The sequence below is a fragment of the Helicoverpa armigera genome, chromosome 2 (assembly GCF_030705265.1).
Source record: "Helicoverpa armigera isolate CAAS_96S chromosome 2, ASM3070526v1, whole genome shotgun sequence".
Classification (NCBI taxonomy): domain Eukaryota; kingdom Metazoa; phylum Arthropoda; class Insecta; order Lepidoptera; family Noctuidae; genus Helicoverpa; species Helicoverpa armigera.
The window spans coordinates 2237357-2255822 of NC_087121.1; the positions used below are offsets into that span (position 1 = coordinate 2237357).

Genomic DNA, 18466 nt, shown 5'->3' on the forward strand with positions numbered 1-18466 from the left:
AACATACAATAAAATAATTTCGAGAATAGTGAGAATTAGATTGAGCGCTCGTGTGCTACCAAGACATTTCGAAAAGTTCTCACAACTCAAATGCAATTGGAAAATTGTTCGTTGTTGTTAAAGAAATTTGACGTGAAAATGAGTCTAACTAATTATCTATTACCTACATATTTAATTAATCATCACATACTGAAAATTTTGCATTAAGGGTCGACAAAGCTATTTAATCTCGAATTCAGTGAATTTTGCATTGTGAACACAACATAAAGCAGTCTATAAAATTAGGGCTTATAACACCGTCCTGTTGAACCAATAGCCAAAAAATAAACACATTTAGGTCACCTGCGAAAGTGACTTGATGAGACTTTATTACCTACGACTAATATTCAATATCTAACTTCATGTTTGTGTTTTACTTTTCTTCCAGTAGATTTTAGTTTCGTAGCGTATTATTGTATTAATATTTTGCGCAACTCAGAACACGCTGAACGTAAAATGTTACCAGTTTCACCAGTCAGTAAGTCACCTGCAAAAGTGATAAGCTCACTAATATTCAATATCTAACTATTAACTTCATGTTTGTGATTGGCTTTTCTTCTAGTAGATTTTAGTTTCGTATTATTGTATTAGTATTTGCGCAACTTGGAATATGCTGAACGTAAAATGTTGATAACGTTACCGCTGTTTCGTTACACGTTACGTTATTGCGTTTTTGACGGTGACGGTCGGCTATCACGGTATTTCAAGTTCAAGCCCTCCTCCCTGCTTGGTTGAATGATTGTTCTAGAATTGTTAGCGCTTCTGTCAAATTTTTATCTGCAATTTGCGAGACAACTTGCTGACTTGACTCGCGGTGAAATTGAACTATAAAATTGTGTAAATACTGTTTATGTGAAACGAGTGTTTCTACTCTATTCAATACGAAGTGATATTGTGTATTTTTTTTATTAGTGCGTGAAATGCCTTTGAGAGGAAGAAGTTTCGTAAGTGTTCATGTTATATGATATCTCATTTCCTCACGGTTTCTGTAGTGAATTCTCGCGCAGGTTGCTGTCTCATGCATGTATCTAACAATGTTTTCGTCCGCTGATCGGTGCATAGAGCCGCCCTTGACTGCAGCTAGCATTCATATGCATTATTGACATACTAACCTAATAATATGTTACATCCAAGTGTAGTGCTGTGACGATTGCATCGATGAGTTTCAGTTTTGCCTGCTTACAGTTGCAGCACATTTTTGGCACACATCCAGCTGTAGTATCCTTGACTGTGTAATGTTAACTAATATAATAATTAACAATAATTTGGGTTGGTGACAATGGTACCGCTAGAGGTCTGATATGGTGGTCTTCCACAGGATGGTTGACGCGTGCCTGCTATAACACAAGTGTTCCCGAGTGCCTCCTAACAGCCTGCTTTTGAGGTTAGTCACACATTTGTTGTCTCTCTGTAGGTAAACCAATATTTGAACATGGATTGGTCATTCATTTGTGAAGTTTTGTTTTGTCCGTTGGAATTGTGTCTAACAGTAATTTTTGTTATGCACTTGTGTTTTGTGCCAAAATTGTGAAGTATGAGTAAGTCCTTTTTAGTGTTGTGTGGAGCCAAGTGCGAGGACCATGAAGTGTCAAATATTGATGTAACTACATGACCGGGCTGTATGTGCCGCTGTTTGTATGGTGTCAGTTGCTACCGGTGTTTGCAGGCTACTGCACTCATATTTTATATGGGAACTATTTAAAAATTGTATATTGTTAGCCATTGTTTTGTAGGAGTACATTTAGTTATGAAAAAGAGATTATTTTAAAAGTTATATATTCTAAAGTTATAAGTCAGTTCTATCCATCATAAAAAAGTCAAATGAAACTGAAAGTCACACCTAAAAATTGTCTGTCACTTATTCAAACAAGGATATGTTAGCATATGCAACTAGAAAGTTACATGTTGTAATCTTCAAGAAACATTCTAAATGAAAGTTTAGTTACACCATCATAAGAGAAGAGAGAATTTTATTATTTACAATATTGAAAATGACACTCGCCAAATTCCTTTGGTGTTTGGCCAAACTATTAACGTCTTAAACATTGAGAAATTTAATAATATTAGAGAGGAAAGTCGTGTTCGCTCATAAATCCTAAAATAATGAATGCAAATATGAATAGGATCTTTTGTTGTTTTTATTGCATATGATTTTTTATTATAATCATGAAAGAAATAGAATGTCATGAAATATCCCTACTTTATATGAAACTGCAAAATCACTTGTGCATCAAAGAATAATTATTTAAGCTATTATTTATTTCCTAGGCAAATAGTACTAATAATATATAATATATACTATAAAAGGTAATAAGGACCCACTGCCCATTGACAGCATAGCATAATTGTAACATCTACTATGATAGTCTCTTGTGGTATATATTCCACATCTGTTCCAATACAGACAAAGGACAACACCATTCCTCAAACCATTCCTTTTAAAGAGTAAACTAAGAAAATAAATGATGTAACATGAACATTGAATTCACTCAAAGACTAGCTGTTTACCCGCGATTTCACCCACGTCTCGTAGGAACTACCATCCGTACTGGGATAAAATATTATATATATAATAAAATATTATATATATAATAAAATATTATATGGCCTATGTTACTTGCTATGATAATGTAGCTATCTAATGGTGAAAGAATTTTTAAAATCAGTCCTGTAGTTTTTGAGTTTATCCATTACAAACAACAATATATTTTTTCCTCTTTTTATAATATTTACTCTACGATTGGGCTCTCCACACTTATCTCGTTGATGTTTCGTGCTCGCGATAGTCTAATTTTCGCACAAAAGTAGAATAATCGTAGTGACACGAATATTCGTTTACTTGATAATTGTGGCACTAGTATAAAGATTTAAAAGGTCTTTAAATATCTTTATTTTTCGTAGGTAATATTACCTAGCTTATATATTTGAAATCGAAACACAAATTGTTGTAATTTTTACTATCGTATTGTATTCCCAAAACCCTTATACCCCAAACCTCTTTAGGTATTAGTCTGTTTGTTACATCATTTTTAATTAATGGCGTTAGATAATAATTATTCGTAATTTTGATGAGCCTTAGCTTTCTTTCAAACCCTTATAAAACTGCCAGGACATTTTTGCCCTATGTTTATTTAGAAATTGTTCAACCGGGTATTAATTTTATGTTGTACTTCATTAGGTACTAAAGATTTACGGGAATATCCGTGCCTCTCGCCACGCCCCGCCCAGCTTTATTTATACCCCTGACTGATTGACATTTATTGCTGCCTACACAAGTATTCTATACTAATAATAAATTTTGTTACCACACCCATGAACATGCAAGTACTCTGATCGGTTCTTTGATCTCACTGCAATCGCAGTTGGGAACAAAAGATAGAATCAACGTACTTATTGAAGGTATAATAGTTTTATTGGGCATCAATATCATAGTAAGTATTTCCAAAAAATCTGACTTCTAATCGGTCAACTTCGTCTTTCAAAATCAGCAAAACTAAATGCATTGCAGATACGAAGCTCCCGCGATCCCGTATTCATAGTGAAGCTGTCCCAAAGGCCTACTTTACATCGGCATTCATACATACCGGAAACCGCAATGCAGCAAAGCTGTTAAGCCGACTAAATACATGGTAGTACTTCCGTAGGGAGTTAGTTACACAACAGAAAAACCTTCCGTTAAACGTAAACTCTTGCAAGCAGAGAAGAAAAGAATAGCCAAACTCCTAATGCAAAATGCCTGATTATGTTGACCCTCAAAAGTCCTCTAATATCCAAAAGAAAAACCATGTAATGATAATCTGAAAATTGTACAAAATCTCGTCATATCCATTGACGTCACTCCGCGAATTGGGTTGGGCTAACATTTTTGTGTCGGCCACACTCTATTAACTGTTATTAGGATATTTACATACACAACTCCGTCAGACGACACGAATATTGTTGTACATGCGATGTGGCATGTGTCTGAGTTATGATATGTTACGTTCTGTATATTTGATAATAATCGTCCACTTGATAATCACGCTTTAATGTATGTTCCCGATTTATCAAAATATCGTGTATTTGGTTCGCTTCCCTCGTAGATGACTTTATCACCTTTTATCGTCAGGCTTCTGATTACTCATTCTACTCACATATCTAGCAGCTGTATTGTCAGTCAGTCACAAAAACTTCGCCACGCAATAAAATTATGACGTGACAATAATCACCAATCGCCAAAAAAGGATCCAGTCCAACCGTAATCTAATCAATAAGTCTGTTGAGTCATTTCCTCGCCAGGTCCTAAAGCGGGTCACTTTAAAATGTGTACAACGTCAGTTACACCTAGCATATGACGAGTGACGTCACAGTATAGTGGGAGTTCTTTTTTATATAGGCGAGCCGTTGATCTCCATCTTACCTGATAGTAAGCGGTGATGTGGTCGAAGATGGAGCACGCTTGGTTAGAATCGAATGTGTGGATGTCGTTCTTGACATAAAACTCAGGATCCACTCCTTAGCTCTTAGCACTATAAAAGAGTTCTTAAAACTAACGAGTGGTACTGAAAATGTAGATGCTGTAGTTAACGCTTACTTTCCAAGAAAACTTTCTCTTTATCCTTACAGTATTCAAATATCAACAACTGCTTCAACTTCTGCTCTTGAAATTAAAAAAATAATTCCTTCACCTAACAAAGAGAGACTTCGGAATGCATTTCATAAACCGTGTTTATTTTCCGAAGATCATTCATGGAGAGAAGTCTTGAGTTTAGTTTAAACATCCGGTTCTTTGCCTTCAATTTGTATTCCGTTTCCTCAACAACTTTCTTATATAGAAGCGTCTTCGATTAAATATTACTTTAATTACTGATTATGTATGCATCACGTGACGTCTAGGAGACAATTTCGGCTAATCAGACAAAATGAATGGCCTTATTTATAGAATCGTTTATCATCATTTGGTTACGTAATGTAATCATGTCCAAAACACTCGGTTCGTAGGTGTCGAGCTACTTTCAATAGCGGTTCGCTAAGACGTGAATAAATTACGGAAATTATATCTCTCCTTATTTAATAGTTTTTAAGTAATATCCAGCTGCGTTTATTCAAAATTTTACTTATAGCTTTCAAGTTTATTTCATTTTGCATTTAATATATTAATTTCAATTACTTATTTGACAAACCAAACCTGTTGGTAGCAGATATAAATTGTTTACCTACCTATCCACCCGTTTAGATACTTTTATCTTTTGCTGTTGTTGCTGAGCGCATCACTTGAGGCCAGCTGGAAATTATTTGGATGTAGTTTTAAAACTTTGTAATGCCTACAAAGTCCAAATGTTGAGGAAAATGAACTGAATTTACTAAGGTATATTACACTCGAATTTTGAGAAAATTCCTCTGATGCATCCAGGTCTTCTAATAAACCTTACTTCTATGTAAACACGATGTCGAATAATAGTCGGCACTTGCAATATCCCCCGTGATTTATTATATCGGCATAAATCATCAAGTAGTGTTGCAATATGCACATTATGTAGTAATTCCTATTCATGCCTCGGACGTTAGATGCGCATAACAATCTTGTCGAATCAATAAACGTCGCAATAAACAAGTTTCATCGCCCAGAGGTTTATTTTATTGCAATCGGAATAATTAGCTTAGTTCCGAACGCCACTTGATCGAATTCATAAATCTAAGTTAAAAGGTTTCAATAAATTCCTGTAATTCCATCGATTGATTTCGAAGGGAAAGGAGGATTGATGTTTCTTCACAAAATACATAGGTACAGAAGTCAATCTACATATAAAGCGCGTTCGAGTCACGCAGACATAGGTGTCTATGTGTGCGTGTTCACAGACGCGCTGTCTCAAAACAACTCAAAACAGTGCGAGCGGGGCTGCCGTTTTCTTGAGATACGCGCGTCACACACAAGGTAGATAAATGTGCACGCGTTTTGATACCTACCTAACTGTAATTTGACTGTAATATTTTTAATTTTAATAACAAAAGAAAAAGTAATAATGGAGTAACAAAAGAAGTCGTATTATATGTAATTGTTCAGTGGACGGTTGTTTTAATACAACAATAAACAGTGAACTGTCGTTTTTTAGCCTGCCGTATTACCTATAGCATGGACCTACTTATTTTCTCATATTTCGATGGTTCTTTTAATAAACGCAGTAGGTAGGTACAGTTAGGTGGGTAGGTAAGCGCCCTGGCGGCCTCTGGCCCAATGCCGTAATAAGTTTTGCTAGTGTCAACCCAGGCGAACCGCCCAACCTACCCTCAAAGATTATTACTAAGTAGTAGTTGATAATTCATGGCGAGAGTATGTTGTAAGGTAGACGAAATAAAACTCGCAAATCAAGGTTTCTGTAGGTAGAAGCAAGCTTAGATCAGGGACTGTACACTACCAACCCATTACATACAAAAATATTTTTTTCGCAAGTAAAGAGTAATAAGTAAGTACCTATAAGTATATGTATGAATAACAAAATTATAAATTGCGGTTTCTGAAAAAGTTCGGTATCTCGTTCAAACGAATTTCCGTTGAAAGTGTTTATTAACCTCATGTATGCCACATTAAATATTTTATTATTATTGGTTTATATTTCATTTTTCCTGTTTTATTGTCAACAATAAATCAAATAATTAGATACGAGTACCACTACCACGTTAGTTTTATGCGCATAAAAAGTTGACGACCCTAGCGCGACCGCCGAGTTTAGGCATGAAAAGTGAAGTACATACATGAGATTGACTTCTGTACCTATGTATTTTGTGGTTTCTTGTAGTAATTGCCTTGTATAATTCAATCCAAATAGTCGCATTTAATTAATTGCAGGCACATTTAATCAAATATTTAGTTATCTCGGTAACGTGTGGACAAGCGCGCATTCAATTCGCTCTACAAAGCTGAATTTAATTAACGAGGCATGTTCTAGAATCTACGTGTTTACCTAGGTCATTATAGGTTTTCCACAGAGGATGGCGGTCACAAATGACTGATGTTATCTAGACACACGGCAGTGTGTCCGCCAAGTTCGAGCAAAAAAAGCGACACACCGGCCGTGGGTTATATTACACGAACCATTTCGGGCCAAATTCGACCCCCCTATAACTCAAAATCTATTTTATTTACATATTTCAAATTTCTAGTATCTGTTGAGACCCCCTCACTTATCTAAAATACAAAATTTCATTAATATACCTATTGTAGGTCTTGAGATATTGACGTCAGAAAATCGCTATTTTTACTATACACTCACTGACTGACTGATTCACTGACTCACTCATCAAAAACCTAGACCACTTCCAATGGTCGTATTGACTTCAAATTTGGCATGGAGGTAGGTCTTTATGTCAAAGTAAAGGGAAAAATCTAAAAATGGCCAAGTGTGAGTCGGTTTCAAAATAATGAAGGTGTGAAAAACCCAGTGTAAATTTAAACCCCTAAGGAACTAAAACGAACTAAATTTATCTATACTTATATAATATATCTTCGAATGGTCGTACCGACCTGAAATTCGTTACAAAGGTTTGTATTTAGTCAAAGTAAAAATCTGAAAACGGCCAAGTGTGAGTCACTTTCGAAAATAACGAATGTGTAACTTTGATCCACGAACATAATATATGATAACATGTCATGTCAGTCAGTTGGTAAATCTAGTCCATTTAGTTAATCTAGTTCATTTCTTTGTAAGAAGCATAGTGCATATTCAAAAATCTGAAAGATAGTATAAATGAGACATTTCCTTAACTAACTTAATCATAAGAAAAATATAAAATAAACAACCTTGCAAAAATAAATAAAATCCCACCCAAAACAAAAATGTGAAAGGCTGCCAAGTTCGATAATATGGGAATGCTTCGCCTATAAAAGAAGTGAGATCTGAATAAGTACCAAGTTCCATACACATACCTCAGTTAAAAATAGTTACTTTTTAATAATGTTACTTGGCAAGTTTTAATAGAAAATTAAATACTTGATTCATTGCGTTTAGTAGGTTTATAACAAGGTGTGTGAAAACTTGCCAAGTAACATCATTAAAAAGTAACTATTTTTAACTGAGGTATGTGTATGGAACTTGGTACTTATTCAGATCTCACTTCTTTTATAGGCGAAGCATTCCCATATTATCGAACTTGGCAGCCTTTCACATTTTTGTTTTGGGTGGGATTAGCTCATACCATGATTGATTACTAAGTAATTTAATCTACGTCGTATATTTCTGTTCTAAGGTGTGTTTCCAGTTATTTCAGTTCTCGACTTTAAAACAATGAAGAAGTTATTGTATCAAGTCAATGGCGGCAGTAAAGACAAGCCATCGATCATATAAAGTTTCTCATTACCTTCATTTGTTACCGCGACAGAAACTGATTCCGCGCCGTTCTGCGCTAGTACTTATATCACCTTGAATATCATGTTTTTCTTAGAAACTGCGAGGTGCTTCTGTCATACAAATTCCTCGTTTTGTTTGTTTAGCTCGCATACTTAACGTTTAGCAACAATGTAATGTGGGGTTTTAAAATATGTTATGCATTGATGATTTCGTCATTTTCTTATTAGGTGTTCCTTTAGTTGACTTGGCTTGTTTTGATGATGCAAGAGCATAAGCAATAGGGTGTAAATGTAGCTCAGGTCTTTAACCTTTTGAGTAGCTTATGTATTCACTACATAATTTACTACGAAACATGCTGCGGAAATGAGTCCAAAGTGTTCGTAGAGGAAGCAACATAAAAGCTGGGATACAAGTGGATGGCCAATTTCCTTTCTGGGTCAAACAGACTCGTTTGGCGTTATTGTTACATAACAATGTCTATTTAGGGTACAATCTAGGTTGATTTCGTTGTGCATAATATTTAGTTCCAGTTAATTTGTCAAACTACTTTCTAGATTTAAATGGAAATAGAGTTAAAACCCAAATAGAAGACTTTGAATATTTACACATTCATTATGTTATGCCAGCTTTTGCGAAATAGTCTTCAACAATAATACTAAAAAAATACAGATAATAAGAAATCATACTCGATACATTATTCTTCCGGATCGTTTAATGCAGCTTGACACACAATAAATGCGTCTCCTCATTACTACATGAGTAATCATTGTCGCCGCCTCCCCAGAAGTAATGAATGGTTCACCAGTGTCCATGATTTTTTTTTTGGCTACGACAAGTACAGTGGGCGTATTTGTAGGCGTAGTATCATTGCTTCAGCTATACATCAATGTGCCAATATTTTATTACTTGCTTTGTTTGAACAACGCTGAAATCTCCAGCTCTGTATTTGGTCAGCAGTTGTTGAACCTCCCAGTTTTGTTTGGTTTGTTCCCACTAGTTCTACTGCTTAGTTCTACCGTAGAACTAATGGGAACTTTTTTTCCCACTAGTTCTACTATTTGAGGTATAACAAAATAGTAGAACTAGTGGGAATTATGGTTTTTATTGGTATTCCCACTAGTTCCACTGAACATTGGCAGTAGAACTAATGGGACATAATTTTGTTCTACTAGACAGAAGAGGTACAGTCGACGGCCGATAGTTGTGATTTTTTTTAGAGCTCAAAGTCGATAGCAGTCAGAATAACTTAGATTTTTTTCATTACTTTCAACAAAAATCTAATGTTTTTCTTTACAAAAGTACTAGGATAGCAGAAATGAAGAGGAGCTAGTTAATCTTTTTGTTCTTTTGATTTTTAAACACCACCATTGTGTGGTGGTGTTTGACACATTGATTAAAAAAAAAAAACACCCTAAAGTTAGTTTAGTTAAAAGGTTCTTCTAACCTACAGACAGACAGACATGTGTTACTGGGGAGTTTGTTGCGCCACTTCTTCTTTCCAGCAAAACAACATAGGAAGTGGTGAAGGGTGGGCGTTTTGGGGGCTGTCTATTGTAAATTCCTAACGTTCAAAAAGTGCTGTCTTGCAGCCAAGTTTGAATAAATGATTTTTGATTTTGTTAGTTTGATGTGAGTGTTATGTTTGAAACGTCTGTTGAACATTTGTCTAAACATAGTGTGGCTACAGAAGGGACCTTAGTTCAACGTCGTTTGACATTTTTAGACAAGTGTTCAACAGACTATTAAAAGTTTTTGTGGTACGACGGTAAATGTCCGAATTATTTTGTAATTTTATAAGCGTGTTTTTTTAAACGATTATTTTTATTTGATATTTTTTTGCCTAAACCATAGGGCTGCAAGCCTGCAGTTCAAATAGCCAGTCTCTTCAAAGTTATTTTTGCGTTATTGTGTACTTACATTCCTATTCAATGTGTATTATGGGGACGAATTTTTTGACGCTTTTTAGTTGTTTGTTTTACTAGGATAGTTTTTGATTTTTATTGTAAATATGTATTGTAAATATCTATGTAAATAAAATGTGTATTATTATAAACAATGTCTTTTAATTAGTAGTGTTGTAGATGAATATCAATGTCTGATTTTAAACACCACCTAGCTCCTCTTCATTTCTGCTGTCCTAGTACTTTTATAAAGAAAAACATTTAATTTTTGTTGAAATTCATGAAAAAAAATCTAAGTTATTCTGACTGCTATCGATTTTGAGCACTGATAAAAATCACAACTACAGATAACCACGGGCCACGGACACGGCCAGATGTCACCCAGGCCGTCGACTGTACCTCTTCTGTCTAGTAGAACAAAATGTCCCATTAGTTCTACTGCAAATGTTCAGTGGAACTAGTGGGAATACCAATAAAAACCATAATTCCCACTAGTTCTACTATTTTGTTACACCTCAAATAGTAGAACTAGTGGGAAAAAAAGTTCCCATTAGTTCTACGGTAGAACTAAGCAGTAGAACTAGTGGGAACAAACCTTTTGTTTGGACGGCAATAAGTCGTAAACCCGACTATGAATTTTATTGATGTCCAAATATTGGGTTTACGGGCCAGTGTTTGTTGTATCTTTCTACTGCATAATTGTGGAGATGCCTTATTTACAGGGAAATAAAATTGTTTTATATCCAAGGTCACTGATCATCATTTTATTGCTTATATTACTCGCCATATTTTTGGTTTATTCCATCCTATTTAATATTTTATGGTAGTAACTCATCATCATTAAGATATCTTCTTACCTTATGGTATAATTTACCCACTGTACGCTATCAAGGCGCTACAGTAACACCTGATACGCCTTAATGACCGTCGCCTCCTGGAAGGTTTAGTTACTGTTATTACTGGATTACGTCATTTGTCTATCCACCGTAACTTTATGGCTTCAATGAAAAAGCGTTACTAGTCGACAACTATATATTTTACAAAATAAACAAGCTTTTATAGTCTACTGCTTCAAATCGTTATTCACATGTTGAGTTTCTTGGCGTTAAATTGTAAAGGTTCTCGAGTCTGAAAACAACAGTAGCTTATATAAATACATGTTCGTGCTCTCTGGTTATAGACCACAATTGTCTGTAGGTAGCGTAACCGACATTCAACTGACCTATTTTCGGTTGAATGCCCTACCGAAGAACCGGTTAGCAGGTAACTTTTTGGAACAAATTGTAGGCACTTAACAGATGGGCTCCCAATTTGCCAAGCGGTGCTAGAAACGGATTGTTCCTTAGTAACTCTATGTCGAAATGGGAACGAGGCTACATACTCAGTAGTTCACTGGCACACACTACGAGTTATAGTTCGTACTCGTAATGCAACTTAAAAGGCTTTTGCCTCTCTGGTGGCACTTATTAAGTGCATTCGTGCGAGCTGCATGCAAACTGCTCATAAGACGATAAATTGCATTTGCTATCTGAATACTGATTGTTTTCCGCAGCCAATGCCCGACTTTTACTGCTTTAGCGATGAAACAAATAACAGCATAAAGAATGACTGCTATTTTTCTTTCATCCTTTAGCGTGCTGAAAAAGACTAACGTCAAGGGGGTTCTTTCCAAGTTTATTTACCTTTCTGCAGAATTTTGTTGTTTATTTTACTACCGTTTTGGAGTTGCACAAAGATTATTGGAACATAATTCTCTTATCGCCGTGAAAAGTCTGAAAGGCTGAAACATGTAAAACAGGCGATGTTTGTTTTACAGTCGTAATCAATTAAATAAATAATCGGGTTTTGAGTCACACTTTGCTTCGACATAGGTGCTGTTTTAATTTTATTGTAATGAATGTGTTGAGTCAATGAGTCGTTTTAAATGTTTTAATTATGAGTTGTCTGATTGTCGCACATGTTATGGTTTCGAAACTGTTTATCTTGTGATTTATGGCCTTCTATCTAATTTTGTAGGCAATGAACTTGGAAGAAAATTGATCAAGAAGAGCTTACAGTAAATCTCGACTAGTCAGATTATTACACCAATTGCCGTGAATTGCCAAAGCAATAATAGACTGATAGTTTGGATTGGTTTGAATGACACTGCGCCAACTTCTATTCATTATCGATCTTATTAAAGCACGTTTCATATATCATGTACCGTGTCTTATGAGTACTGGAAAATGTCCCACAACTGCGTAAAATTGGACTTGGCACACTTCAGAAGTTAGTCATAGTTACCTGTATAGAACATTAGTGGTAGTGGCCGTTCATTGAGATCATTACCGTCCAATTAATCACCACTCTTCACCTTCATCTGAAAATATAAGAATTTTATGAATAAAGACTCATACCATAGAGTATGATGTTGCCATGTTTAAGCTGCTACACTTATATTTTCTGTTCGGCAATAAGTACAAAGGAAACGTAGCTGTATGTGATAAGTTCAAACAATCAAAATGAACCATTTATTATTGTTTAATTCTGCAGTGGTTTGGCGCCGTCTGTTTTTGCATACTTTATCTGGCGCCAACCAGGATTACTAATTATTCAGTTATTCGCGGATTTATTGCTCGAACAGTTTCTTAACGGTCTATCTAGTCCAAGATACATTTAATTGTGCGAAAGAACAATTAAAATAAACAAAAAGAAAATTTTGCAGCAAAAAACTGACGTTTAGGAATTAGACTGGCTTGAATGATGGTTGTGGTCTTTGTGGATGCGTATATTCTTGTTATTGTTTTCCGTACGATAGATGTTTTTGCATATTATTATTTTGACAACAAAAACTTCTTCTCGTACAAAAACGCGCCCAGACTTGCTTTGAAATTGGATCGGATTTTTACCTACATTATATAGTATGAGTAGAGTACCTATTCCAAGTTGATTTATGTAACATCATTTTTTCCTTGCTGATATCCATTACGATTCTAGACGCGTATGGATGTCACACTTCATTTTGTACCGGTAATTAATCAATATTTTAGTATGCAGGCTTTGTCGCTGCGGATAGGTGTTTTATGAGCATTTCATTTGTTGTTTCTAGCACCAGATACTTTGACGAACAATCAACGTAAGGAAAGACACAAATAGTATTGTGTGTGCATTTTCCCTAACATACAAAAACTTGGTTTATCCGCGTAATGGTTTGTAATTATCGAAAGTAGGCACCCTGTCAATATGATGTCAATAAAACAAAATAAATCATTTGAAGCCAAACATACTTAGAATTTGTCCATTCAAGCAACGAAAAGTCAATGAATGAATCACGTGTTCTATGTAATTCGTTTATTTTATTACATTTAAATGGTATTGTACATCTGTGCAATATTTAGAACAATAAGAACAGCTGAAGCTTGAAGCGTGTCGTCTCACGGCTATGTTGTGTCATACGAAAACAACGATATGTTAGTCACACTATACTGTAATGTATACCTGGACAGGACTAGGTTTTTGTTTAGATTTTTATTTGCATACATTTATTTGACACTTGAGCAGTCGCTATTTACGAACTTCTGCCAGCGGTTTTCCCCATGTCCCATAGGAACACCTCTAGGCAACTTTTCCTTATAAATAGGCATTGAAATATTTTTTCTAATCAGTCTAGTAATTCCTTAAATTATGCATTCAAAAAACCTTTTCAGCTTTATAATGTTAATATACAAACCCAATGCAAATATACAAACCTAAGATGAGTAGACTAAATTATAAATGCTACCACTTCTTATTTATCGCGATAATTTTTCCTTTCATGTAATTTCTCTCTAAGTTCTCTCAAACAGAACCAGAATGTGAGGAACTGATTTATAAACCAATTGCTTTGTCAAACACGTTGCAGGACATAGTTAGCGAAGATGTGTTAATATATCCGGGTGCATACAATGATTACATAAGCCGTGATAATAGTAACATATAGTATCTGATTTACTGCGCAAAAGTGCACTGGTTCACTGCGATAGTTAGGGCTACTTTTTTATCCTGGTGCGGGAAGTAGATTCCAAGGGACGCTAGTAAAATACAGCTAGTTGATATATATTCCAAAATCCCGTAGATCTGACCTGTATGTGGAGGTATTTTATACAGAATATATCATTGTTAAGTGGTAATGAATGGATCTCAAACTTGAGAGCTTTTATCTTAGAGTATTTATAGCCTTAATTGAATAATTACTCGAAGCAAAGTTATTATAGTCTTTCTTAGAATCAAGTTATCGGTCATTTCCCTGCTTGAGGTCTTTGCTATCTGCTTAGTCACCTGATAACATTGTAAAGCTAAAATTTCTTACTTTTAAACAAAGGCCATCCTTTCTGGAAAAGTCGTGTATGTAAAGAGCAAAGAGCAAATAATACGGCCAGCTAATTCAGAAGTTCAAGGACAATAAATGGCAATTATACAAATCGTAAACTTGATCTGAGGTGACCGATTGATTCGCCACGGTAAGAATCAAGCGATTTTCTGCTTCTACTTGATGAGGACTTAATTAAAGCATAGTTAGTAATACTCATTGAAAGCAATGAGTATTGTGATGTTTATCATGTTTTTGTAGCGATTTCATGCAGTTTTTAATCTCCGGGTAATTGCGCATTTGGATGATTGGATTATTCTTATCGAGTAACTAATGGGTAATGGAAGTTGACCATTGTTTTACTGTTACTTCTTACTAGAAGAAATAAGTTATGTTAAGGTATGTTAAATGATTGTATCCTATGAAGATAATGGATGATGATTATGTACAAATTGTTGATAAATTCAACCTTATTTCCATAATACGCTTAGGTATATGCATTTCGAATTGATACCGTATACTCGTCTGAATTTGTAATACAACATATGTCTGAATTTGTAATACAACATATGTATGAACATCTGGGGCCCGATTCTCCTAATTTTACTTAAGCGCCCTTCGATTGATGTTCGACTCGATTCGACTGAGATCCAATCCCGACTCGATTACGATTGAAGCGTATGTGGCATTCCGCTATTTTTTTCTTTGAAATAAGAATCGGGGCCCAGGTCGACGCGCTAACACTCGCGAAAGACTTGACAGATCTGGGCCCCGATTCTCCTAAGTTAATAATGTCAAAATCGAATAGAAATCGAATCGCAATATGATCGTAATAGCAGTTTTAACCATATCGGGCATTCTGCTACTAATAAAAGACCAATCGTATTCGATTGACATTTGATTGGTGTGCGATTGGTCTGCTATTTTGATGATTTTGGTCTATACGGTATAGGGCATGCAATACCGGTTAACCGGTTTCGTTTTTACCGGTAAATCGCCCATTTTTGCGAGTTTTAAATTACCGGTAAAAATAATATGAAACCGGTAATTTACCGGTTTTTACGTTTTTCTGATAAAATATAGCAATTGTTCAATTAACGTCAAATCTTTGTCATGTAGCCTGAATATAATGTAATGTTGCATACATTACGTATTGTAAGAGTGTTAAAGTTGTTGTTTTTTAGGAAAGTAAACTTGTGTGTCCTTAACTATCTCTAGGTTAGATACAAATCTTCTTTCTCATCTTAATTTATAAAATCTAAACAAATTGTATTCATTCGGTTATTCTGTTTCTCCTCATAGCTGTCAGCTCATTCTAGGTACAAATGTAGCAAATACTTATTTTACCTACCCTATGACCTTACTGAGCAAGGGCTTTTACTTCACCACCATGCGGACAGCTCTGAGGACACGGTGGAGCACACAGTCCAGGTGTGCACTGCCTGGGAAGGGTACCGCCGTGTTGTCGTCGAGGCAATAGGCAGCGGCGACCTTTCGCGTCCTTCCGTGGTTCAAGCCATGGTCCGGAGCTGGAGGGAATGGGAAGCCGTCGCCTCCTTCTGCGAAGCAGTCATGCTCGGGAAGGAGACGGCGGAGCGACTGCGAGTAGCACTTTTCATCTCAGCCGCTGTAGTGGACCAGGAAGACACCACGGGCGCCAAGGGTCGAGAGACGACTCCCGGCCACCATAGGCGTCGGTCTGTGGGCGGTGAGTTCGGGTGGCTCATCGTTCCACCGTCTGCATAGACAACAGACCCGTTTCAGCGTCGCGCGTTGTTCCACGCGCTCCTCAGGGAGATGTCAGCAAACCCAGTGGGGCTCAGCAGGGCCCAGGCCTGCCGGGGCCGCGGGATTGTTTGAAAGAGTTACCGCGACCCTGGTCCATAAAACGCCTACTAACAAACACGGGAATTAGACAGAAAGCGACGCATTTGAAGATTTACCATAAAAAAAGGGCTTTCACTTCAATGAAAAATATATTTTTTTACGGTAATTCTTAGCGTTTATCCCGCCTTGTGACGGGGTCGGCTTTCCGTATCTTCCTTCTTCCACTTCGCTCTATCCTCCTGAATAGACATCTTCCTCTTCGAGTTCGCAGATTTTCATGTCATTCATTACGACACTCAACTACCACGGTTTCGGCCTGCCTTTGCGCCTTTGACCGGGTATATTGAGATTGAGTATCACATTCACACTGCCGATGTCCTCAGGTGTCACTCCTTTTTACATGTCCGTACCATCAAAGCCGTTTCTCTTGCATTTTGTCGGCGAAATCGCGTAAGGATGGTAAGTACTGACATGTTTTTTGTTACAGCCCACGTCACAAAAAACGTTTACCACCTTATACTTTGCATATTTATTTATTTTTTGCTTTAAGACTACCCAATCTTATTGTTATAATATCACATTAAAAAAAAAATACAAAAATTACCGTTTTACCGGTTTACCGGTAAAAATATTTTTATTACCGAATTTTTACCGGTAATTTTTGTTTTACCGAAATTGCATGCCCTAATACGGTAGTTTGCTGTACAATCATTTTGCAATCGTAAATCATTTGCAGACAAAATGATTCATTATTGAATGACAGAAAAGGATAAAAACGTTTATTTCAAAGAAAAAATAGCGGAATGCCACATACGCTTCAATCGTAATCGAGTCGGGATTGGGTCTCAGTCGAATCGAGTCGAACGTCAATCGAAGGTCGCTTAAGTAAAATTAGGAGAATCGGGCCCCTGGAGTACATAAAAATTATTTTCACATTCGCGACTGTTCAGCGTAGACGCAAGGTATTTAGGTCGATCAAATGGTTACAATGTCGATATAATTCTTTTCTACACTAACCTAATAAATATATTACACAACATCTAAAACAAGAGGTTTAATAAGTTTTTGTGCCCAAAAGTGGCTTATTCAATATCGTGATTTGATGATTCCTAGACGACACGAGAGTCGGTAGTTTTTTATTCGTTGCAATAACCAATAGTAGGTAATATAACTCCAACGAATGATATAGCAATTTTAGTCATTCTTAAAGGGATCTACACACCAAAGCCGCTGACCCGGCGGCACAGCCCGGCGGCACGACAGCCGCGGCATGTGGTGTTCTAGTAATTGTCCAATACTCTATGAAAGCCGGCGGCATGATTGTACAAAATACGGCCGGCGGGTTGGGCCGCCGGGCTGTGCCGCCGGCATCAGCGGCTTTGGTGTGTAGACAGTGTCTACACACCAAACAACATTTCATCAGCGAAATATAGTATATTCCAAAATAAGGTGTAAAAAAATATAGTACATTTTAAAAAAATATAGTATTTTATGGGAAAAACAAAAAAGAGACAAATATATATTTGTTAATTATTTATTTTTATAAAAACTATATTTTTTTGCACTTCTTGCACTGTGTAACAGTTTTTTGTTTAAAATAAAAGTGTCATATGCTTTGTCACACTCAATTTTTAAATTAACATACACATGACGACGTCAAAATTGACGTCAATTTGACATTGACAAGTTCGTTACGGAAGCGTTCGGATATATGGTATCGCCTATCGGGTACTTACTTTAAAGGCGCGTTCTTATTTTTTTTTTATGAAGGATTTGGTTGTTAGTTTTTTCGGTGTTGAAAATATAGTATTTTTACGTACTATATATTTTTTCAACAGTATATAGTACGCAGACCCGAAATATAGTACAATACTATATATTATAGTACGGTTGGCAACCCTAGTAGACACCTTTAGATTGATTCTAGTTTTCAGTATAGCGCACCTTTTAAATGCATCTTGGCCAATCGTCTATAGGTTTGTAATTCTACGATCGAAGTTTGTTTCCTTGACCAAAGCATCGTTCATTGGTAATGACCTATGTTTCTG

At 36.1% G+C, this 18466-nt stretch overlaps 1 protein-coding gene across 1 annotated transcript in view; it reads left to right on the plus strand.

Moving 5' to 3' along the window:
• The first annotated feature begins 732 nt into the window (after positions 1–732).
• The window catches only part of Stv (starvin), a 32967-nt gene continuing 15233 nt past the window's right edge, over positions 733–18466 (plus strand). Inside the window, exon 1 of the mRNA XM_064037452.1 lies at positions 733–983. Coding sequence (XP_063893522.1) covers positions 960–983 — 24 coding nt within the window. The 5' untranslated portion in view covers positions 733–959. The remainder of the gene's footprint in view (positions 984–18466) is intronic.